Genomic DNA, 25,645 nt, shown 5'->3' on the forward strand with positions numbered 1-25,645 from the left:
CTCAAATAGAGTTAGTTACACATAAACTAATAGTAACAAATGAGCCATGGACTATTTGGATATGACCACTGGTGTCTTCCCTGTAGTTGGTGAATGAGATTTTATGCCTCTTTCAGCAATATTCCAGCAATAGCACAATGGGGACACGAAGAATGAGCTCCATAGATGTTGGAATGTTGGTCTTACAACGGACTGTTCTCACCAAAAACCCATGCCTGGTGTAGATAAGCCTCAGCATTTCTGTCCTCTGGTAAATACCAGATATTGCAGATATTGACCATTAACCTATGACCTAGCCTGTCAGTTGATGGGCTGATGTGGAAAGACGGTTTACGTTTTGATTTTTAAGCATTATCTGACCCAGACAGTAAAATTCTTTCAGTTAGGTGTAATGCCATGTTGGATCAAAGAAGATGACCACAGATGTATATGAAAGTGAAATAACATGGAAGGATATCCAATCTAAACATAAACATAGTGAGACAGGTAAAATACTTTCAGTGGTCGCCTTGTTTGAATTGGGCTAGCTACTACTCTGTTAAAGTGAAGCTGTTGACAGTCAGTGAAGCCAGTCTGGTCCATCAAAAACAAGGTCAAAGTTCAACAAAGACTGTCTTGATTTCTATCAATATAATTGAGTTGTGTATTATCAGTTTTTCTTGTCTTGACAGAAACACTGAATTAACTGCACAAAGGAACAAAAGATTACACTAATAAAACAGCCACTTAAAATGCAAAATGTTTAATGACAAATATACATACAAATTACAATGTATATTACATTATATAACATAAGTGACAAAATACTCTCTGCACATTCAACTCTTCAAAATTAGACATGTTTCCCATATACAGTCAAAGTGGAACTTGTAATATAAGATAGCTATGTAATAAATTGCAAAGAACAAAGAAAAACGAAGTGTGGTTTATTTCACTATAAAACATTATTCTATCTTGATGTCATTTCTGGAGATTTCAACATGCGTTCGCAACTTGATGAACATATATTGGACAACATTATTTTTGAAAGGGGAGTGTCCAGTCAGCTGCTCCCCACAGATGTAGCTGGACAACAGATAAATGCAATGACCAAACAATTGCATCCAAAAGCAGGAGAGATAATCGGTACTGGGAGAAAAGGTACAGGCATGTATAAAATGACATGAGGATTGTGAGAATATGTGGGAAATACCCACCTGTGCATAAAGTGGACTTGTCCGACATTGCAAAGATCGGATTCTATTGTTTGAATCATCATCATTGAAAAAGGGGTAAATGTTTAAAGCTTGTACGTTTTATCCTCATCCTTAAAGAGGCTGTACATAATGTTGACATCTCATATAAAAAATAAATGACATTTCTTAAATAAATTGAATTGATCAGATATTTCACCAAAAAAAACTCATTGTTTTGACGATGTGATAAAATCCAGATAATTTTGGCTAGCCCAGTATGTTTTGGAATGTAACAAATTGACACAGAATTCAGTAACATCTTGTTATCCTAATGAAGAATCTGGTTCTCAACCTTTACATCTGAACTTACATAAGATGTCCAGCAGCGATATGGATGACTGAATAAATCCCAACTAAGGATCATTCCATGTATCCCTAACACTAAAAATGAAACCATTATTTCCACATGATGACTGTTATTAGCCTCAACATATTTAAAAAAGATGTTATTGCTGTTATAACTATGATTTGTAAACCAAAACATTATTCTGAACCAATAATTTTTGAATATTATCACCCTTGAATAATCGCATTATACTGTGGTGGTTGTACATGCACATAGTTGTTCGTCAGATGAGAGTTATGTTCCAAAACCCCTCTCCACTTTAACATTGTCTTGTTAGTGGCAAAAATACTCTCAAGATGAGACAAAGCTCACTCAAATTTACTTGGGGTAAAAATTTGACAGGTTAATGGCTTTAAAATGAATTGCTAGACAGAACACATGTTATCTTATCCCTTGAGATTCCTGTTTTGAAGTTACCCGACAACCATACATCACAAACCACCAAAAAGAGATACATAACATTGTTAAACCTCACAGACACACATTTAACTTTCCCAGCAGGATACATGCATGAGAAAGTCTGAGAAAAAACACTTTTACCATTTCAAACCTAAAGTTTTACCATGCGCATCTCTTTAAAAGTAGTTTGTTTACCATGTAAACATTTTAGGAATCAAGAAATCATGATTATTCACAGAGTCCTTAATATTGATTCTACCTGGGGTAAGATGCATCACACTCTCATGATTTCATGAAAACAACACATCCATTCTGACCAGGATAAAATGGCTCCAGAGCACCTGTTACCTTCGGCAGATTGTCAATATGCACTACATCTGAAAAGGAAAAGATCATACTAAGGTAATGAACAGTAGACTCTATAATGTGGTAAAAGACGTTGACGTAAACCTCTTCAGTGCAGCATATTGCGAAAAGCAAAGTAAACCTTCACTCACATTAATGTTCTGATAACAATATGCAAATTTCATATATATATTTACATTAATGATAATATTTCCCAAACACAATTGTAAATGTCACTTGAATTTATGATGAAATACTCCAAAGTCTGAGGTGATTGTCACATTATGACCCTAACCTTCATTGAATATGCCATTAAGACGAGGCATGAGATAAAGGAACAAATTTCTGATGCATTACTTCAATGTCTTGCTTAAAATGTGACCTTGACCTTGACCTCAACCTGGTAAAACCTGTTTGTGCCAAAACAAAAGTTTCAGGTTCGCTTACCTGAACTTGTCATATGACATAATTTTTAGCAGATTTACTATGTTAATATAAGGATGTTTATGACCTGAGCTTACGAGACCGAAATAAAACTAACTAGTCTAAAGTTTTGGACTAGTGGCTAAAGTCGTATACTAAAAGGTACTTTCAGCATACATCTATAATCTTTGCAAGAGCACTCTATCAGTCAGCTGGCAGCTATCTGCAGCTGGAACAACATGAACCAGAAACACCAAGAGCAAGCAACTTACTTGAAGTAACAATTACTTCATAAACAACTTTCACAGTGACCCTGACCTGATACAAAGTCACTTAAACCTATAACAGTTCATGGTCTAACTTTGTAACCCTAACAGAAAATAGTGACAGATGGTATCCTTAATTTCCTTGGAACACTCACTTGCTTCATCTGCATTCTCCACAGTTGTTGAAGTGGTCTTCTTGGAACTTTGTCTTGGACTTCTCCTTTGAGTTGAATTGTCACTTTTTGCCTACAACAAATTGTTTTCTGAATCAGTACAATGTTTACATGGTATATGCCCCGTGTTTATGCTTGTGATTTCAGTTCAGCATAACTTGGAAAGATACGGCTGTTCAAAATGCTTATAATAATCATGATAATTCTTCAAAGGGTTAATTAATAACGTTAATTTTTACCAATAAACATTCTCACTCACCGGCATCTAATTTTACCTAAATTTGGCCAACACAATATATTGAAATCAAAGTTTTTTTAAGTAATAATAAAAAGCAGCAAAAGATATTTTTATTGCATATCAAATTTCACAACACATGAATAAACGACTGACTAAAGATGGCCCAAATTTTTTAAAAATAACCATGCTAACAAGGATTCAGGATCATAAATAGAGAAAGACTAGATTTGGACAAATGAAAATAGAGGTACCCATAATTAAAATGCCTTCCAACATGTTAATGTTCAAAATCAAATGATGTTTTCTAACAAATATTTGTACCACACTCTGGTAGGATCAGCTCAGGACCCTCATCACATGGCACTGAAACGTACAATACCAGCGGCTTACCTATTACAGACACTACAACATGTACAATGTAGTACAAACAACCACGGTAACATCTTCAATCCAAGGGAGGTAACTCTAAAATACCATTTTCACACATTTCTCCCATTTACCAATCTCATTAAAATCAGATCTAAGTTCTCGCTGCTGCTAAACAAAGATCTGAGGACATCCCATTAGGGGTCACGTCAGAACGACCTTTCGCGAACTTTCACCGACCACTGAAATGACTTACAAGAAGTGGACATCAGCCAATTAGAAAGCAGCTTTCTCGAGCTATACGGCACTCGTTTTAACCTGGCGAGTTCCATTTCAGACTACGCTTGAAAGATATGTTGACACAGTTCTCAATTAAAATTTGGAAAACTGAACAAACGAACATTCCGGGATGTCTAATATATGGTTGAGATTGTATGGCAGTGCTTCCCACGTACTGTGCAACGCCTCTTCTGTTCAAATGTCTATCCCATGGAACCGAGAGATAGACGATAATTTTGACGGAATCAGTCTTTCGGAATACCCCGTGTTAACGTTTTCGAGGTTGCATGATCAGAAAACACATTCCGACTGTCACTTTCATGATCTGGTAAGTGACGCTTTGATTGGTTGAAAGGTTGTTCTGACGTGACCCGTAATGGAATGTCCTCAGATCTTTGTGAGAACAAAGATCTGATATTAATGAGATTACCCATTTACTTATCAGTTGTCATTACTCAGACACATGCAGAGAACAAGGTGTTTCATCATCCAAAACTGGCTCCCACAGGAGATATCCCTTGGATTAGATCAAGCGATATCTACAGTCTACACTGTAGATATCGTTGCAATGAAATTACATCACAATGCTTTGCAGACCATAGTGATGTCACCGGTTACCATGACGTCACAATCAAATGACATCACTAATGGCTCTGCTACTGAAGCTGTTAGCAGTACTTTTTACACTGAAAACACTGCTAATTACTGTCTACAAATTGAAAAAGTTGGAAGAATGATGTTGGATGATAAATAAAATCTCACCCTTGTGTCTTTTGACATCAAATATATCAACACTCGTTGATATATTTGATATCAAAAGACACTCAGGTGAGATTCTCTATTTCTCTGTAATAACAATCTGCAGAAACTAACAAATTATAGAGTACAAGTGATTGTTTGCATAATATGAAAGATTAGTCAACAAGAAGGATGATGCAAACACTGAGCTGATGAAATACCTTATCAGTTGCCTGACTTGTGTTACCTCTCTGACCACCTGAAACAAAGAGGGTGCCGACTGTGAGGTGAAGGTATACATTTTACAATTTATACATGCACAATATACAAGTGAATGAATGAATGCTTTTCATGATGCAGCCAGTATGGTCATCAGTGTTACAGCTGCAGGCAGACTCAACAAGAAGAAACATTTTTAATTCTATTTCACATTTCTTAAAGTTCGGAAGACATACAACAAAACGAAAAAGATCATGTTAATATGTACCAGTTTCTGCTAAGCTACAGATACAGCCTCCCTTACCTTCAGTGTTTTGGTGTTGTCTACTGTTTGCCTTTGGTGGACTCTTATCAGCTGTATTCTTCTAAAATACCGAATTGTTGATGAATAAGATTATAAAGAAACATAATCATCATATATAATCATCAGTTATATATTGCCTACACAGCAGGTATTTTTCACATGCAGGAGTGAGGTTAAGTGAGTGAAGTTTGATGCCACTTTTAACAATATTTCAGTTAACATGTGGAGGGAAACCTAAAATGATGCAGGCCTGAGACGTTTGCCGTAGTGAAACCCACAAGCACAGTATGGTGCTGACGAACCTAGAAAAATAACCTGGCATTTGAACTGATGAGCATAGGTTTCAAGCATGGCTAAGGGACACAACTCTGTATAGAAACTATAATTATGAAGATAAAGTGTAAATGAACGGTAACATTACATTCTTCACCATTTGGCTTTCTTTACTGGGTAAATTACAAATATAGTCTGAGTAAATCTGAATATTAATAAACTGGTGAAGAGAACTTTACACTGTCATCAAAATGACACAAGTTCTTGTGTGTTTGTGCAACTATGTTCCGATCAGTATTTTAAAAAATATGATGACATAAAATAAAACAAACCAAGAAAAAACATTATATTTCAGTGTGGTTTGTTCTTCACAGGCTTTAAAGTATACATCTATATGTAACACTGATGTGCTTTAATAGAGCATAATCAGGGTTGCAATATCTTGCATTTGGAATAATACTTTGCTATCAATACTATCACACATGGTTTGTTTCATAGAAACTGCTTTGTAGAGAATTATATCATCATTACTGGGGGTCTTTTGTCTCACGACACAATATGTTTAATGTATGGTGAAGTAAGGTTAAATGGGGTTTAACATCACTTACAAGATAATTGCACTTATATGGTGACGTACATATATATGTGTATGCATGGTTGCTTGTTCCAGCCAGGACTGATCCCAGTTTTATAGTGCTAACCCACTGAGATACCATACCACAGTCTAACATGGATACCCTACTCAGACACAGCATACAGACTCTTAGTTTACAAGTCCTTATTTTATCCCCTTTAATGCCAAGCATGAGGTAAGACAACAAGTGCTATCTCTTTTGATTTGATGCAGAGAGTGATCAAATCACTGACCATCGGCTCTCCGGAGACACTCTCACACATGGAGGCGGTCTGTTTAATGTAACATTACATGCCCATTCTTATTCTTGAAAGTCCACTTACACTTGTGTCATTATGTTTTAGTACAGACAAGGAATTCATCCAGTACTGTTTGTAGCGAATATTGGTGCTGGAAGTGCACATTTCATTAACTTCCAACACATTCTTCTAGAGCAAGGAACTTTGTGTCCTCAAATATATAACAATTTAACAGTAAAATTGTTCAGATTGTCATATGAAAAAGGGTTTGTCCAATATAAAATTGATACATGAATTAACCTTATGGCCATCAGAACTCACCTGTACATCACCTATTGACGTGTTTGTCTTTCTTGAATTGGAGTGTGTTGGACCTAAAACAGTAAAGTATATGCTCACTTGACTGGACTCCAATTTGAATAAATTATTTCTTATGATCAATCAAAGATATCTACAATAAATCATGCATTCCTCAGCTTTACAAATGTCTGCAGTGATGAGCCAAGAACTACATGTACCTGTCACTCTTGCCTCTGAGACAGATTCTTCATCAGAGTCCTAGAAGAAACACAAATGGAGAGACAAATGTAATGAATCAGTCTACTGAACAAAACTTTACGAATGTTGAAACTTAAGATATATCATTGGACCAAAAATATTTGCTTCTAGATACCTGATCTTATGTATTCTAGATTCTAAGTAAACATTATACAATATGATGCACCTCACCTCCAGATGATCTGCTGAATGGTTTTCCCATGCTAATTTGGTTTGGCCTCGGATCACTGAAAATAGGGAAAACAAACAATTTTTGAGATGTTTAATGTTTGAAAACATGCGAGTTTGTGAGATGATATGAATTACTTTAAGAAGTGTTTTACAAATAACCCAAAGCTTGATTCAAATAACCTTTCTAAATCAAGATGTGTCTGGCTTATATTGTGTACAGCTGAACTATTCTTATGCTGTTTTACTTCTTTTTCCAATAAGAATCTTTTCATCACATTATCATGACAAAGCAAAATTAGTATACATAAACATAGCATAAAATGTATTCAATGACAGCTGGCAAGAGAAAGGCCATGTATAACATGCAGACACCTGAAGTCAGTTGTGTAAGATTGTAACCCTTTTATCACTGATATGTGATATAAATTTACCTTCCATAACTTCCAGAGGTGGCAGAAAGTAGTCTCCCAGTACCACCTTTGTCATGTCTTCCTTCCTGACACATTCCGAGATGTAGGCAGAGTGAAAGATGGCCAGGTGTTCGTTGATGTAGGCACTGCTGTCATACAACCTGTTCACACAGTACCATTAAGAAGGAATACTAGAAACATGAATGCTGTCTTCAGTAAACATTTAAAATCATGACTTTCTATCCATCTAAACATTTGTAAAACATGCAGAAGGAAACCTTTACAAGTCAACAGTTTAACATGTCAACAAAGATAGACACCTGACAAGGTTGCTGTTTCATTGACAGTCAAAACTTTTCTGCATCAAAACTAACACTTAAATCTAATGGTTTCAACAAAATATGTCATATGGAGAAACATACATGCCAAAGTTCATCTCATGCTGGCAATTTCAAGGAGATGTCTACAGAGCCAAATATTACTTGTGAAATAAGTTAAAAGCACATTTTGAGGAGAAAATGGACAATCAACGCCCATAAATAGGTTTTTAAATACAGTTGCTGTGTTTGTCATATTGAAAATCAGATTTGAATCTCTTCCACAAAAAGGAGTGTCATCACTGGTGGGAATAAGCATGTGTAGTACCAGCTTCATTGGTCCAGAGGTTTCAAAGGAAATGTTTATGACGCATGACAGAAAAAGAGGCTTTACACATACACAACATGAGCTCACTTGACTTTCGGTCAGGTGAGCTAAATAATTCTTCCATCTTTACTGCATGTTAACAGAGATCACTGCTGTCACCACTCTGATTTTATGTTATGGATTACAGACAGCATTGATCATTGCTGACACTAATCATGCCAATCTAGATTTGAGGTGAGGTGAGGTGAAATGGGGTTTAATGTCGCGTCCAAGATTATTGCACTTATATAGCTACGTGCATGCACGTGTATGCGTGTGTGTGTGTGGCTGCTTGTACTAGTCCGGACTGATGCCGATTTATAGTGCTAGCTCACTGAGATACCATGCCGCAGTTTAACATGAATACCCCACTCAGACACAGTATACTGACTCCGAGCCGACCAGACTTGTTTTAGCCCCTTAATGCCGAGGGCCAGACAGGGTAACAACAAGTACCATCTTTTAACGTCTTTTGGTATGACGCGGTCAGGAATCGAACCCCCGACCTCCCGCTCTCCGGGCGGACGCTCTACCACTAGACCACAGAGGCTGTCCAATCTAGATTTGATTACTTATAGGTCTTTGGGATGATTTTCAGAAGTTTTCCAATAAATTGTATATTTATATACTTATCCTATCTCACACTATGCATTTCTTCCTTCTTCTTCGATCCTATGTGGAAATGTGCTTCAACAAAGTTTCCAGCTTCTAAAACCAAACTCACCTGGACACATCCTAGCATCACCATGGTCACACACCCAACAACTGGGTTACACATGTAAGCCTGTGCATAGCTCCCTCACATGACCTGATCTGCAACATCATTCTCTTTTGTCAGAGCTAACAGGCTAAAGGAGCTAATAATACAGGGATGGTCAGGTGGGCATATAGTGTGTGAGATAGGATAAGTATATAAATATACAATGTAGAGGAAATTTCCAAATTGTTACACTTATCCCATCTCACACTATGCATTTATCCCACATTTTTAGAACATGGGCACAGAATCCCGAGCATGGAAAGACTACAACCGCGAGATGTACACGAGGAAGGTGGTTCCAAACAGGGACATAAATAATAAATTTGAAACACTGTCCAGTGTTGTAAATGACAAGAACTCGTGAATGGGGAAAACATACGAACAACTGTGAAACGATCCCGAAATACACTAATGAGATCTGCATGAGATTGTGTATAACATGCAAAATGTGTTTTCACATGAGACATCGTTTCATGAACAACCGTGTAGCTGTTAAGAAACAAGCACTACAGCGTACGACTTATAATCAATCTGGAACAGGTCACCAGTCAATCGATTCTACAAGACAGGATGCAGCACTATCTCCGAAAGAAAATAGAGTGCAACTGCTCGGCATCTCATTTAACTCTTCGTCAAGGCTATCAATCACACCCAAGGGATTGAAGCATGCCCAGACGAGAAGGCAAAAGATCAACAATATCCTCCAAATGTTGACGGTGAAGACAGAGGTCAACAGAAACCTGCAGATGAGTGTCCCTTTGTATGTCTTTAGCCACTTCCTGCAAAAAGAGAGGACCAAGGAAGCTGTAAACTGCTCATTCCAGTGACAATGCTGGAGAACTCCCCTACGACGGAGGGACATAATGGAACATGCCTGATAAGAGATGAGGTTGAGGATTGCCGTAATCTTGTCTTGGATCAGGAGGAACGAACTACGAAGAAAGCCATCATCTCGAGATTTGTGTAAGTAGACAACAAATTCTGCCTCCGAAGGGTGATTCTATTCAGAATAGCATGTGTCAAAGCCGCACCTGCCCTGACAATTACAGCAACACGCAGGTGGATCTGAGTTGGAAAAAGTATGTCTAGGCAGCCCTTTCCCCTTGATGAGGAGAGAAACGGCTAAACTATAAAGGTAGTGAAACCAAAGGAAAAAAACCAAAATGTATTCTCTATACTGACAAACATGTCTCCACTGTGTGGCGATGCGAAAGAGAATGATGTGGCCAATATAGACATGCGATCAGGACGGGTAAGGTTGCTATGCACGGGATTATGTGCATGACCCAATTGTTGGCTGTATGACCCTGGTGATGTTGGGATGTGTTTGAGTGAACTGTTTTTAGAAACTGGAAACTTTCTTCAAGCACGTTTTCGGTGAAACCGCATTATCAGTGGTTCATTTTGGGAAAGGGAAGTCACTCTAATTTCAAACAGGAGCTATCTCCGTTGTTTTCGTATTTGCAAGAAATGGCGTCACCCACGCTGTACGTTGTTTGTCCAACTATTAAATGCCCAGCTTATCCCTAAGGTAAAACGTATTCTTAATTAAATGTTGGAATGCATTATATATTTATGTTTCCATCCGTACATCTTCTAAGATTGGTTTAGTGCTGATAGTGCTTTAGTGCATTTTCTAAAATGTGGGCCCACATTTTGCCCGTCATCTATGGTGATTGAAACAAGTGGGCCCACATTTGTATTTCGCCTAGCTTCGTTAGTTCTGATAATCAATTCCTAAATGTGGGCAGACGTTCTTCCGTCATATTGATTGCAACAGGAGGGACCACATTTATTTATCGCGATATTCTACTTAAATATTGATAATCATTTTCTCAAATGTGGGCCAACATTGTTCCCGTCATATATGGTGATCGAAACAAGTGGGCCCACATTTGTATATCGCCTAGTGGATAGACGTTCTTCCATCATAGTGATTGCAACGGGAGGGACCACATTAAAAAATCGCCAAGCTTCATAAGCTTGGCTTACTTATAACCATTTTCTAACATGTGGGCCCACATTGTCTTATAGTGATCGAAACAGGTGGGCCCACATTTGTAAATCGCTGGGTTTCATTGGGTTGACAAAGTCATTTAGGCTAGTGGGCTCACATTTGTCATTACTTTGCATGGGTATGTGACATTATATATTATTCTTATTTTGTAATATTGATGGGAAATATCTTTAAAAATCATTTCGTGTGACGTTAATTTCACGAATGGCACGAAAGTCTTTGAAGTTTGAATAACGTCGTCATAGCTGACCACACTAGTTTTACAAAAATAGTTACAAAGCAAGATCTACTTCAAATTAAATTTACAGAGGCAATACCACTCATTCTACTTTTTCCAGTATAACACATCATTCTAATCATAAGTGTTGGTGGCGATATAAGCCTGAAAATATGTCTACACTTGAATTGATCTCGGACATGATACAAGCCTCAAACGTTTCCGAGAACTTGTTCCATAAAAAAGGATTAACTCATGAATATTAATGACCCGACGACCTAGTTTGGCGATGTTCGTAGAAGTGAGTTCTGCTGTATTGCCATCGCATTTGTACATTTTAATCCAATTATAAGTCATAATACTTATTTTAAATAGACAAAATAGCAGTTCGTAATGCAGGTTTGTTTACGTAGTACATATTCTCAACAACAAGTGCGTTTAGTTTCGAATGTGGGCCCACCTCGAACTTTGGATTAGGTAAACGGAGTTAGCTCCCTTCTCGAACCACTGATAATGCGGTTTCGCCACGTTTTCACATAGGATCAAAGAAGAAATGCATAGTATGAGACATCTTCCCAAGGCAAGAGAGTTAACTGAGTTTAAAAGTCCAGTTTCCTCCCTTGCCGAACTAGGCTGGTATTATGGAGTTACATTTTGGCTGGGCTAATGAGTCTATGCATAGTCCAATCAAAATCGCGCACCGAAATCAAAATCCGGTTCATAAACTGTCATGCAGATTTCGGTCGATTGCAGGATTAGCAAAACATGTGCACCGCCAACTCGTTTTCAGCAGATATTTTCCAAATCTTTCATGTTTTTTATGAAGATGCTCACGTGATTTGATGCATTTCGCAATGTAAGACCCGTTTTATCACAATATAGATCTTTATTATCTATCAGATCGTCATGACTGGGCGCCACCATTTTGTGTGAAGCAAACACAAGTGATACAAGAAGTGGAATCTGATTGGTCCATAGAAGAGGCTTAGAATGGACATAACTGGTAATAGCCACTGGTGGCGCTACGATCGAGCCCAGTAATTCCAGCCTAGTTCGGCAGGGGTGGAAACTGGACTTTTAAAGTCAGTTAACGCTCTTGCCTCGGGAAGATGAGTATGAGATAGGAAAGTGTACAAATATAGCTTTAATATTAACATTTCTGACAGAATCATCAACCATTCTGACATCATTCCATTCACTTTTTGCATTCCTTATTCTCACATCCCTTCGTCATCTTGATGATCAAATTATATAACTTAAAACATAACTTTTTAATAACGTACTTTCTTGTATCAGCAACCTGACATTCATCGCTGAACACAAATTGTGCCTTTTCAATAGAAACTTCTTTTCCATCATGCTGCTCTGAAATAGACAGAAATAAATATGCAGCCTAAACATGTTTAAGTATCAGGACTGTTCATACCAATACAAGCATTATGCAGACGGACCAAAACTTGTTCATTCAGTTGTCTTTGGACACGTTAAAAATCCTTACAAGAGAAAATCATTGTTTACATTTATGACTTCATTTGTGTTTTGAAACACACTTACAATGTAACATACAAGTCTAATCAAAATTCAGCAATCTATCATCATTATACAGGATTCACTCTTGGAATTTTCTGACATGGGCCCTTTATGTAAAAATTTCAAATATTCCAGAGGAACACCCACACTTGCCCATGTTAAAACGCCCCATTGTATTTGAAAATGAGGACCTTTTTTCAAATTTAGGGGCTAAAAACACAAGGCCCAAAACTATGCCTGATTATACTGAGAAAATGTCTCATTTCACATAAAAAACTGACTGTCCTGAAATAAACCACGTCTGTGGAGATTAGTCCCCCTACCCAGCTGCCAACATTTGGTCTTAATCCGGAGTACTGCATTTTACCGGGCACACTTTTTCGGATTTCAATTAGCGCTGATTGGAGGATCGAATTAACTTTGCCAGCTTGAAGCTAAGCTAGGCTAATGAATTAATCTAATTAGCCAACAACCTACCATGGGACCATGGGTGCTATCACAAATCAGCATCAGCACCCGATTGTTTACCTTTATGAGCATGTGCAAAAGCCATCTTTCCACGAAACTCGATGAAAATTATATTGAGTTTTTCAATTTACACTGGATTTATTCGTTAAAATAGATAGCCTACCCATACGTTACTTCACAACTAGCCCGAAGGATCGTAAAGCAGTGTTTGATTGGCAAGTGGTGCCCAACCCTTAGGATCATGAAGGGGTGTTTGATCGGAAAGGAATACCTAACCTTAATGATCGTAAAGGAGTGATTGATTGGATTGGGGATCCAAAGGCTAAGATAGATTTGGGGGTAACCTACCCTAACCAGGACACAACTACCCTTAAGGATCGAAGAAGCATGCGAGATGTGTGAAGCGAGACCCAGCCTGGGCCAGAGACCATATACTAATATATATAATCTCTGCCTGGTCCAATTTGCCGTGGTCCAAGTAAGCTGCGCCCGGTAAACTGCATTGTTAGTATTTGTTACCATATTGTTTTCACTTACTCCAAAGTCGAACTCTCTTAGAGGGTACACTGGATGAAAACCAAGCTGTCTGTCCATGAAACATTATCTCAACTCGTACATCACACGTCCACCGGTGGTGTGTGTTAGGCCACTCTGGAAAGATAAACACACTGTTACGCTCAAGCGCATGCACGATCGAAAACTGGACATTTTCTGTATCGATAAGATGAAATGAAAACCTCAGCTACTGTGAAACTGATGAAACTGTGCAAGATCACATATTAATATATATCTAAACTAAAAATGAATATCTTATAGATCAATGTGTACCTGGACCACATGGGAAACATATTAATCAATAAGGTTTTCGAAAGTACCGCGAGCAGACGCCTCTACTGTTTACTTCCGTGAAGCGGAAGAATATGTTATTTGAACCACATTACGAGTCAATCGAAATATATTTCCATAGTTTGTAATTTTAGTATATGGAAATGTACTTTTACGTAGTCGACCATAGTTTTATTTTTGATTTCGGAGTACTTAGATGCATTTCAACATATAAAATAATACGAACTGTACAATGCTAAAGTAGTTCTGCTATGCAGGTGTTAGATGGTTACTTCCGGTTTTCTGTGACTAACAATGGAACCGAAGAGAAGAGTTCCTGAAACCGGTGGCCTTCCAGCAGGTTGGAAAAGAGAGGAAGTTGTCCGTAAATCAGGGCTTTCAGCTGGCAAAACAGACGTGTATTACTACAGGTAAAAAACGGATAGCATTGCAATTGCTGAAGCTGTCAAGTTTCAAAGTACAGACCCTCAGTTTTCGTTCACCGATTTACATATTGAGTATCTGTAACTTTCATCCAGATTAGCCCAGTAGTCGTATGATTTAGAGAGAAATGTGTGCCATGGAATCAGTGACAACATTGGCCATGGAATTGAAACAATTACCATATGCCTTAAGGCCTCTATGTTACTCTTATACTGTCACATTCTCTACACTACCATGACTACCAGTAGCCTAGTTACAATTTAAAAATCCAAGGAAACTAAATTTAAAAAAACCCCAAAACATTTCTTGTAAGTTTCAAGAAGGTTCACTTTATTCGGCTGCTCAGTAAAACTTTATGATCTAGTTCAATCAACAGTATATGCTTATGACTCTAGTGACACAGATACCGGCATTACCTTCTTCCAGTTTCAAATATCACTGTCACAATACCTGAAAATAAAATGGCTGTCTACTAGTACTACTACTGTCTATTTCTGTACAGCTTGACTCTCACTTAAAACAAAACAGATGATGTCATATAATAATCATATTTAAAGGGGCACTGATCTAACGCAATTCCCCGGGACTGGTTGTTGCCTTTGTTCTTGTTTTTTCCCAGTGAATACCCGGATGTATAGCAGAAATCTAGACTAGTTCGCGACCTCTGCTGCGCCATTCGTAAGCGCATTAGTCACTTTTATGGGTAGTAATAAGGGCGTATGGTCACATTGATCAACAAAATGAAATACAGTTTTCGATATAATAAGGAAATGTATGTATCTTTGTGAGTAGCATCGGTAATGGTGACGAAGTTTTGATGTCACTTGCTTGGTAATTTTGCGATTTTCGTTTACACTATTTTTACTTGCAACACAAAGTATATATTTCACCTGAGCATATGCTTTTTTATAGTGTGTATATTTTTTTACTGTCAAATGTGTAACAAATTTATTAAACGTCTAAATATTCAGTTATTTTACAAAGTGACTGAAAAACATTTCCATCTGTATTATTATGACAACGAATTCCAGACATTTTGATGTTTAATGTCATCACCAAGAGACTGAAAATGTAACATTGAAAAGTACATTTCTAATTTGTTTGGCTTTTAATCCGACATAATAATCTGTTGTGATGTTTGTAGGCCCTTTTGATCGTGTTGATCAATCTAGCATTTTTTAGTCAAAATGACTGAATATTTACACATTTTATAAATTGCCTGAGAGAATCACATTTTACAAATTGACGGTAATATATACACGCTTACAAAGGAAAAGACCTGTGACAACAACGTCTATTGCGCATTGAAGAATTTCCCAACCAAGACGTAGAGAAACAAGAACGAATCGGTTCAAATGAAGGAAAACAAAATGCAGATATCATAATTACAACCTACCAAATTTATGTGTATAAGTTTTAGGCAGCTTCCTTGTTCGAGGAATGTATCCGTGAATATCCACACAAAGGAACAATATCCCACTCGTCTGCAGCTGTACAGAGAAACTTATTCAATGTCACGTGTCTCTGTAACAATCAAATATTTTAAAAGATATACATGTATATAGTTTCGGGATATTATAACCCGTGTTCGTTTCTCAACTGATCGCTTGGATTGTTTCAGGTGTTTTACATAGGTGTCAAGTCTCAATGGTCGTCTGAGAAAGCCCACGTGACAACTATTTTCATAGCGTCCACGGTTCCTAAAAAATCCATTGAGTGATAGATAACAATGATCAATCAATCAACGTATTATCAGTTAACCCTTTGAACAAAGTATGTTGTTTTTACATCGGCACTTCGCGCCATGATATGAGTGTATTCCCTTTGTTTTAGTAAACCTAGACATGTAAACACTCACTCTTGACATATCCACTGTGCAAGATAACAGTGATTAATCAATCAACGTATTTTCTGTTAATCCTTTGATGACTAGGAACGATCCGTTGATTTACATAAAAAAGTAAATCAACTGATCATTCATCTCTTGCTGGGCTGCCACGTGCATATTACATAACACACATTTCACCTCACTTCAAACCTGGATTTAGATTGAATAATTACCCCAGACACAATAAATGCCAAATGGGAACCTTTGTCAGGTAATATAAGTGGTGCTACCACTAATTGTACCTGTAATAAATTCATTAACTGAGGATCAAGTGAATGACGACAAATACACAAGTGTAGGGTTATACGAGAAAACGTGGATGACAACAAGGGAGTAGTAATTGTATTATCGACGCAAGCCGAAATCCGAAAATGCTTTCACTGCATGGATACTGTTTTTAGTATTAAACTATAACCATCTGGGGTATTTCCAAATGACGACATCTGATGAGCTCCCTTGTTCTTTTTGTCTGTTTGTTTAGGCTGAAGAAATGAATTAACATGCGCCCTTTGTCGAAATCTTTATAGATCACAGTTAACCAATCAGTGTTCAAAAATGCGTAAAACAAATATTGCCTCCAGCCTCCAAGTTTTTTTAGCTGTCCTTGCAGACGGTACCCCAGTCTCTGGTCACGCTCAGTTGCGTTGCGTATCATCCGGGTACTCACGGGGGAAAAACAATAACAAAGGCAACAACCAGTCCGTTAGATCAGTGCCCCTTTAAGCAGTAAGATGATTACGGAAACCTTTTAATGAGTCTTTATTAAGAGAGCACAAATCTTTTACCACTGTTGTGAAAGCATTGTGCTATTAAGTAAAGAAACAAATTGGTCTGTATATCAGTGTGTTCTTGGTTCAGATAAGAACTAATACCTCTTGCTGATACATGTCATGTTTGTTCATGATCAATATCAAGCAGAAAATTAAATAAAACATAACTACTTGCTTATCATGTTTACTTTTCGTTTCAGCCCTGATGGGAAAAAAATTAGAAGCAAACCTCAGCTGGCACGTATAATTGGTGATGCGCTTGATTTGAGTGCATTTGATTTCCGCACAGGGCGGATAATCTATAGTGCAGTTCGCAAAAGTAAGCGTATGAAGGGATCATCTTATGACTTTGCCAGAGGTTTGTTAAAGATATACATACAATGGTTTGGGTCATTTTCATTTATCTTTTAGTAGTCATTAGTAGTGTCTACCAGTACCTAATTTCATAGATTTTCCACAATGGCCGAGATGCTCAAAACCTGTATGATATTATGTAATATTAATCTACCTATGCATTATCATGATAATCAAGTCTAACAAAAGTGTAACTGTAAGCTGAGCATTTGCTTTGATTTTCAATTTATTTTTCAAATTTGAGAAGATGAAAATGATGTTATTTCAACTAACTGAGAGCATCCACCATGGAATTCAAAAATTGGTAGACACTTCCTTATCAAAAGAATAAAATCAATCCAGATATCCAGAAACAAAGTCAGTTGCTCATGAGTACATCACTGATTTTGTTGTTGGATGATTCATTGGAAAAATAACAGAAACAATGATATTGGATTGATTTTATTTTTGCATGACATGGGTGTTTGCACTTTTGACAATCAAAGAGTTTTTTTGTCTAAGATTAGTAAGAAGTAGAAATCCATATATGAGCTGTTGACTGAGGCACTAAGGTAAACAAAGAAGAAGTCTAAACAGACAGTTCTCGGTGCCAGCTTGTCTGGATTACAGGAACATTGAAAGTGATGATTGATTCATACAGTAATGAGAAACCTTATTTTATGAAAAAACTCTTTGTTGTCTGTGCAAACATCTTTAGTAGCACAGACATAACACATTGGGGCTGTAACTAACGTGTGATGGTAGTACCAACACATTACCTAATGCTTTAATTTTTAAAAGGACTGCCTCCGTGGTCTAGTGATAGAGCATCCGCCCGGAGAGCGGAAGGTTCGGGGTCTGCATAAGAAAAAGACCTTAAATGATGGTACTTGTTGTTACCCTGTCTGGCGCTCGGCATGAAGGGGGTAAAACAAGGACAGGTTGGCTCGAAATAAACTGTGTCTGAGTGGGGTATTCACGTTAAACTGCAGCATGGTTTCTCAGTGAGCTAGCACTATGAATCGGCATCACTCCGGACTAGCACAAGCAGCCACACACACGTGCATGCACGTCGCCATATAAGTGCAATAATCTTGGACGCGACATTAACCCCAATTTCACCTCACCTTTAAAGTAACCAGCTGGTATTGTTAGGTCTAGTTTCAATACGGAGCAATACTGGTGTATGTCTTGTATAACCTGTATACATATGGAAGAAGGCCATGTCTACAATTCAACTGAAACTCCTATTGTGTTGAACAGTAGTGTCCCTGTATCTCATTCAAAACTGATGGTGATAGTTTATACAAATGAGGATCATGTTTCATTATCTACTAATCACAATAATCTTACTAACCAAACCTGTTTATGCTTTCATAGAATGTTATCTAGTTTCTTATCAACCATATTAACCATATTACTTGTTCATTTGAAAGTGTTGGTGCCAGGGTAGTCGAGGGGTTGACTTACTTTTTTTTGTCTTGTCAAGCATGTCAAGTCTTTTAACCAATTGCAACTGAAGGCAACTCTAAAGCGTAGATTGATATCTGAAGTAACTCTTTTTCTCAAAGGTCATGACACATTTCAAGAAGCAAGTATCTTGCATACATGTCTGTTCTGTTATTTCGCTCTTCTACCTTTCCATGTTTTGAGAAATCACTTTAAAACATTTGACACTGACCCAATGCTTTTGATTTCTTTCATATACCATGTTTTCCAAGACATAAAAATACTTCATCTTGTTGAAGTTGGTTTGTTTCTTTCTTTTCTTGTCATTCTACTTCATTAACACTTTTCTTCCATTGATATTTACAATTTTGAAGCACAAGCATGAAAAGGAATGACTAGACACTAATAATGTGAAATATGTACATTTAAGAAAATAAGTGTTATCATGGTTATAATACATGTTGTATACTCGATTTTATTCATTCCATCATAAATATCGTAAATGTTAAATTTAATTTCGTTACATTTGTAATTTTCATCTTTTGTAATAGTTTTAATTACAATGGTGTAGCATAAGGCCTAATATAATGAAGCTTTCCTATGAATACGTATGTACAGTGTGGCATTAGTATTTAACAAGAATTCCTTTTATTGTAAATTTGAAAAGTAATACATAACTTTATGCTTATCAAGATTATCCATTATTACTTCATTTGCTTTCATATTGTGGGATTTAAAACCTAAAGATGGCGTATGAAGATAGAACATGTTTTAATGCCAATCATGGTGATATTTTGTACTTGTAGGACTTCGTCATGATGCTAGCCTGGTGTTGCCAATCCGACAGACGGCTTCTATCTTCAAGCAGCCGGTGACAGTGATCAGGAACAGACCGGAGAGCCAGACCAAGACAGAGTTAAAGCATGGGCCACAGGACCCTCCCAAGCAGGTAGACAACAGGCTTTAACAACGTTATGTAATGCAAGACAATAGGTGACTTATAGAGCTCGAGACTCCACACCATGGAGGGGCATGCTCAAAGCACGACATTATTCCATCTAGGGTTCCAGGTACTCAAGCAAGGGGCCAGTCTACATGGTCTCTTGTCCGACCAGGTGAGATAACTCACATCTTCACATTCTAGGACTGGAGTTCTTGTCTTGGTCTCAAGTATCCAACCAGGGGAGATAACTCGTACATTCACTTGCTGACAGGTTTAGGACTGAAAACATTTCTTAAACGCAACTTGTCTTGCTGGGCAAGTATATGTTACTTTGTACTTGTCCTGCAATATTTTCACTTGGCCTTTCACATTTAATGAAGTTTTATGTTCTCAGTTATTATTACCATTTTTTGTAATTAACCTTTAAGTTAGAGATTTTTATGACAGACTGAACAAAAGAATCCAGTCACTGCCATCTACGTTTATCTCCGCCTATGAATACCAATTTGTTGAACTTATGCGTTTTGCTCTGTTTGTTTTCTTTTTTAAAGTCAAACTGTTTTTGCTAAAAATCCTTTTTTTCAGTCTGTTTGACAATCAAATCATGTTTTTTCTTTTCAACCCCACCATCCCCACAATTAAAAACTTATATCTGCAATTTCCCTCACAAATTCATTCACATTCGTTTTGACAATTGAGCTTTAGTAACGAGTTGCTTTCAACAACAAGAATATAATTACTTCTCATTAAAAACTTATTTTTAGGCTTACTGCGCTAACATACTTTCTGTTCATTTCTTCAACAGAGCATCATTAACCGTTCTTTATAAAGTTGAGTTTGTTCACAAAATATTACTCTACTGGATATGCAGAAGCATAGATGCATCTCCTCTTAACTCAAACCTGATTTGATTAATGTAGAAGGACCAAAGTGTATTTAGTGAAAGCCTAGCTAAAGATGTTCTCATGAAGACAACCCATGAAGATACGGGGTAGAATAGGTCTTCAGCAAGCCATGCTTGTCGTAAAAGGCGACTTACGGAATCAGGTGGTCAGGCTTGCTGACTTGATTGATGCATGTCATTGTATCCCAATTGCGTGGATCGATGCTCATGATGTCCATCACAGGATTGTCTGGTCTAGACTCGATTATTTACAGACCACCGTCATATACCTGGAATATTGCTGAGTGTGGCGGTAAACAACAGACAAGCAATCAAAAACAAACTCGTGAAGACAGAACACATTTGCAACACATGTTTGACACATCAGCAACACATTGTTGACACACGGTACCAGGATACATAAATATTGTCTGCCACCCCTTGACAAATGGTCAATATGTAGACATGACAAAGCTACATCCTTCTGGGTGCTATTTCAGCTATTCTGGGAGAAGCGCCTCCAGAGTCAGTCTGCCCGCGACCTAGTGGAGGAGGTCGAGAATCTCAGCATGGACTTGCCCAAGAACATGCAAGGTCAGTGCAGGTTAAGTAGGCCCTGTCAGGATAGTGCTAGGTCCTCAGTTGCTTGACATACTGTGTGGATACCAGGTCAGGATAGTGCTAGGTCCTCAGTTGCTTGACATACTGTGTGGATACCAGTGCAGGATAGTGCTAGGTCCTCAGTTGCTTGACATACTGTGTGGATACCAGGTCAGGATAGTGCTAGGTCCTCAGTTGCTTGACATACTGTGTGGATACCAGGTCAGGATAGTACTAGGTCCTCAGTTGCTTGACATACTGTGTGGATACCAGGTCAGGATAGTGCTAGGTCCTCAGTTGCTTGACATACTGTGTGGATACCAGGTCAGGATAGTGCTAGGTCCTCAGTTGCTTGACATACTGTGTGGATACCAGGTCAGGATAGTGCTAGGTCCTCAGTTGCTTGACATACTGTGTGGATACCAGGTCAGGATAGTACTAAGTCCTCAGTTGCTTGACATACTGTGTGGATAACAGGTCAGAATAGTGCTATGTCCTTGGTTGCTTGAAAGCCCATGTATAGTCTGGAAGGTAATTTAAGGTATCGACGTTTACTACAATATCTGAAAAACTATTGGACCTACTCCAGTCAAAGTTGGTATTAGATTATTAAACAGTCATACATAACTGGATATTACATTTAAAGACAATCGGTGCATGAATAAAAAATCTGGCTATTTAGCTATCACTATATTTCATCAACAACCAGACCTGTTCGTCACAGGTGGAACGAGCATTCATTGAAACAGCCATCTGCATAATGCTACCCCTGCGTCACAGGACCATATGACACAGTTGAACCAATCAACTCAACTCGAAAGGGTGCAAGGGAATCACGCACAAACGAATACGGTGTTAGTGTTGGGTGTCTCAATGTGTGTAATAAATGTAATATCCAGTTATGTATGACTGTTTAATAATCTCATACCAACTTTGACTGGAGTGGGTCCGATAGTTTTTCAAATATTGTAGTAAATGTCGGTACCTTAAATTACCTTCCAGACTTTTGTGGTGACCCTGTGTCAGATTGGGTCCCTAGTCTCAATGATTTGTTCCATGTATCTGTGAGTATTTGGGGTCAGAAAGGGTCCCTACGACCCCATGGTTGTCGTTCAAGCCATCGGTTATGAGGACCGGGACCACAATGGTTGACTTAGTTTGTAGTGAGTCAGATTTCCCAGACAGCTTGTATCTGTGCTCATGCTCTCAACCACTGGTGTGCCTAGCTCAGACTTTACTGTCCTCAGTGATATTGATATTGTGCAATAGTCTACAGATAACTGGCTTATAATGACGCCGTCTCAGGAATGAGTGTTGGGAAGCAGATTGGCTTGCATGGTATGCCCACTGCTAGTCAATAACTCAACCCCTCTTCTTTTCTTGAGGTCTCTTTCACCTTCAAACATTTAGTGATTGTGTCATTAAACTTAGTATTCTGTATTATTGGAGAAATTGAACACTGTATTAGTTATCACTTGAAACAGATATACGATGCACGTTTCTGCTGGTGTCCTAGCATTGTTAGAGTGTTGGAGTCCACTTCATTTTCAGGTTGTGGGCCAGAGATGACAACAGAGAATGTGTTCCAGAGTATCTCTGCAGCCCTCCACCTGAGCAGCGTCCCAATCACAGGGCAGAACGCCAGCAAGTCAGCCATGCAGAAGAACCCTGGTGTGAACATCGACACCTCCCAGCCACACATCCAGCAGATGGTGATTCATGAGGAGGACATACGTCGCCAGGAGGCACGCGTCAACGATGCTCGCAGGAAGCTGCAGGACGTCATGATGCTGGACAGGTAATGCTTCATGCTCATGAATTTACTAGATATGTGATACTTGATGCGACCACTGAAGAACCGGGGTAGAATAGGTCTTCAGCAACCCATGATTGCTGTAAATAGTGACTATGCTTGATGTAAGAGGTGATTAACAGGATCGGGTGGTCCGGCATGCTGACTTGGTTGATGCATGTCATTGTATCCCAGTTGCGTGGATTGATGATCGTGATGTCAGTTACTGGATTGTCTGATTATTTACAGACTGCCATCATTTAACTGGAATATTTCTGAGTGCGACGATAAACAACAAACAAAAGAAAAAGAAAAAGACACTTGATGCCTAGTAGTTTTGCTGGACAGGAAGTGCTTGATGCCAAGCAGTGCTTTCTATCTCACACTATGCATTTCTTCCTTCCTCTTTTGATCCTATGTGGAAATGTGCTTCAACAAAGTTTCCAGCATCTTAAAGCTAATCACCCGAACACATCCCAGTATCACCAACCATGTGATCAGGTCATGTAGGTCGCTATGCACAGGATTTGTTTGGGTGGTGACCATGATAATGCTGGGATGTGTTCGGGTGAGTTGTTTTTAGAAGCTGGAAACTTTGTTCAAACATATTTTCACATATGAGATAGGATAAGTATGTAAATATTCAATTTAATGTAAAATTTACAATATTCTGTTATGAATCTGATCTCTGAATTAATGTTTGTACATATTTTTCCAGGTAATCTGTAGATCTACCATGAGCACAATCATCATCTCACTCGACACTGATTTCAACATGCAGAGGACCGTTGTGTGCATGGACTGAATGGCAGACAGGATTGTTTTCATCATCATCATCATCATCAAGCATGTCTATGTCATGATTTGAGATGCGGAAGTATGTCAGCTACTTCCATGTTCAGCCATAGGAAATACCGTAGAAAGTCCCAGCTGAGAAAGTGGCAATAAATACATAAACATTTCAACGAGCCCAGAGGATACAATGAACATGATACAAACTGTTGAGCAAGTGCTAATTTTTATGTCTGGCTTTTCAAATGGTTGAAATCATTGTTTTTGCAGTGGATGTGCAACTTTCATGTTCACCCATTCTTTATCATATCATATGTAAGGAAATGTGTTACCTGAGTCAATACCTGACTGTACAGTGTGCTTCCTGTTGATGCACTGTTTTGTGGAGGAGCATCAGGAAAGGGCACCTGTTCAAACTGTGAATTCATCAACATTGTCCATGTCATGCTCAACAGCAGCAATCAGTTGTGTTTACAATGCATGCATGGAATCATGGCATCAACTGAGTGTTCATTCTATCATGGCTCATTGTCGGTCGGACCGTGATGCTGTATTAATGGGGGGCAGTGGGGTAGCGTAGTGGTTAAAGCGTTCGCTCGTCATGCTGAGGCCCGGGTTTGATTTCCCACATGGGTTAAATGTATGAAGCCCATTCTGGTGTCCCCCGCCGTGATATTGCTGGAATATTGCTGAAAGCGGCATAAAACTCACTTACTCACTCACTCACTCACTCACTCACTCACTGTATAAATGTACATCAACATTCTAGGGTACAGCAGTAGGAATCCAATAATGGCATCTATGAGTAGCGAGTAGGAGATCAGGAGCATTATTTTGTCATTGCCTTATTTCACCATCCAGTTTGGGGGGGGGGGGGGGGGGGGGGGGGGGGGGGGGGCATTTGGTGTGTAGACAAGAAAATAATAATAAATCTTTTTTTTCAATAAGTATCAACAATGCTAACATTGACATTCAGTTATGTTTGAATAGTTCCATCTGTGACCACAATGTGTTGAGAGCAGTTTCAAGTTTAAAGAACACCTAATGTTTTCAAAACTTTTCATATGACCTAGTGAATATGTCGTGGCTGGTGAGTATTGCAACACAGCCTTTCAATTGTGGTGCTCTGTAACCTGTTTTTGGTAGTATATAATGAAATTGATTGTCTTTCTTTGGGGAGATTTCTGTCATCCAAGTGTTGCACAGGAGAATGTCCCAGCCTGGCTAGGAGTATGAGCTGCTACAATGTTAAAGACATTAACTGTATGACGTAGATGTTTGTAGTACTGTGTGTAGATGGCCAACCCGTGACTGTAGCACATATGTGAATAAACACTTCCAAATATGTTGTTCTTTGTTAGCTTATATGCAATGTTAGCACCTTTGGGGATTTTAGTAAGACTATAGGCCCCCAGCAGCCAACTTTAGTTTGTGGACTTCATGGATCAGCTGATTTGGCACTTCCGTCTTTCCTTCGGTCGGGCAATTCTCAGTGGGGACAAATCTTCTCAAAAACTCTTTAATTTATAGAAATGAAATTTTACACACTGTTATCGGTCACCATCTCAAATAATTTAGAAAATTGGTGTTTCAATTAGTTGTTGTTTTACAGAGTTATGGCCCTTCCTCCGTGC

General features: G+C 38.3%; 2 protein-coding genes across 3 annotated transcripts; one reads left to right on the forward strand and one right to left on the reverse strand.

Moving 5' to 3' along the window:
* Positions 1 to 726: 726 nt before the first annotated feature.
* LOC124147084 (telomere repeats-binding bouquet formation protein 2-like) lies at positions 727 to 14,229 on the reverse strand. Its single transcript, XM_046517698.2, has 11 exons — positions 14,121 to 14,229; positions 13,830 to 13,943; positions 12,578 to 12,659; positions 7,638 to 7,777; positions 7,207 to 7,262; positions 6,996 to 7,035; positions 6,799 to 6,851; positions 5,332 to 5,392; positions 5,030 to 5,067; positions 3,170 to 3,260; positions 727 to 2,357 (listed from the first exon to the last, which is right to left on the reverse strand). The coding sequence occupies exons 2-11, from the start codon at positions 13,891 to 13,893 to the stop codon at positions 2,263 to 2,265; spliced, it is 720 nt and encodes a 239-aa protein (XP_046373654.2). The 5' UTR covers positions 13,894 to 13,943; positions 14,121 to 14,229; the 3' UTR covers positions 727 to 2,262.
* A 161-nt stretch (positions 14,230 to 14,390) lies between these two features.
* Positions 14,391 to 25,356, forward strand: LOC124147082 (methyl-CpG-binding domain protein 2-like). Of its 2 annotated transcripts, none has more exons than XM_046517695.2 (6): positions 14,391 to 14,548; positions 17,420 to 17,577; positions 19,808 to 19,950; positions 21,328 to 21,421; positions 22,979 to 23,225; positions 23,938 to 25,356. In XM_046517695.2, the coding sequence occupies exons 1-6, from the start codon at positions 14,433 to 14,435 to the stop codon at positions 23,939 to 23,941; spliced, it is 762 nt and encodes a 253-aa protein (XP_046373651.1). In that variant the 5' UTR covers positions 14,391 to 14,432; the 3' UTR covers positions 23,942 to 25,356. The 2 variants fall into 2 exon arrangements, with proteins under 2 accessions (XP_046373651.1, XP_046373652.1); XM_046517696.2 differs by having other exon boundaries at positions 17,420 to 17,538.
* The last annotated feature ends 289 nt before the right edge of the window (positions 25,357 to 25,645 follow it).

The sequence above is a fragment of the Haliotis rufescens genome, unplaced genomic scaffold (genome assembly GCF_023055435.1).
Source record: "Haliotis rufescens isolate VD_foot unplaced genomic scaffold, xgHalRufe1.0.p SCAF_1, whole genome shotgun sequence".
Lineage (NCBI taxonomy): Eukaryota > Metazoa > Mollusca > Gastropoda > Lepetellida > Haliotidae > Haliotis > Haliotis rufescens.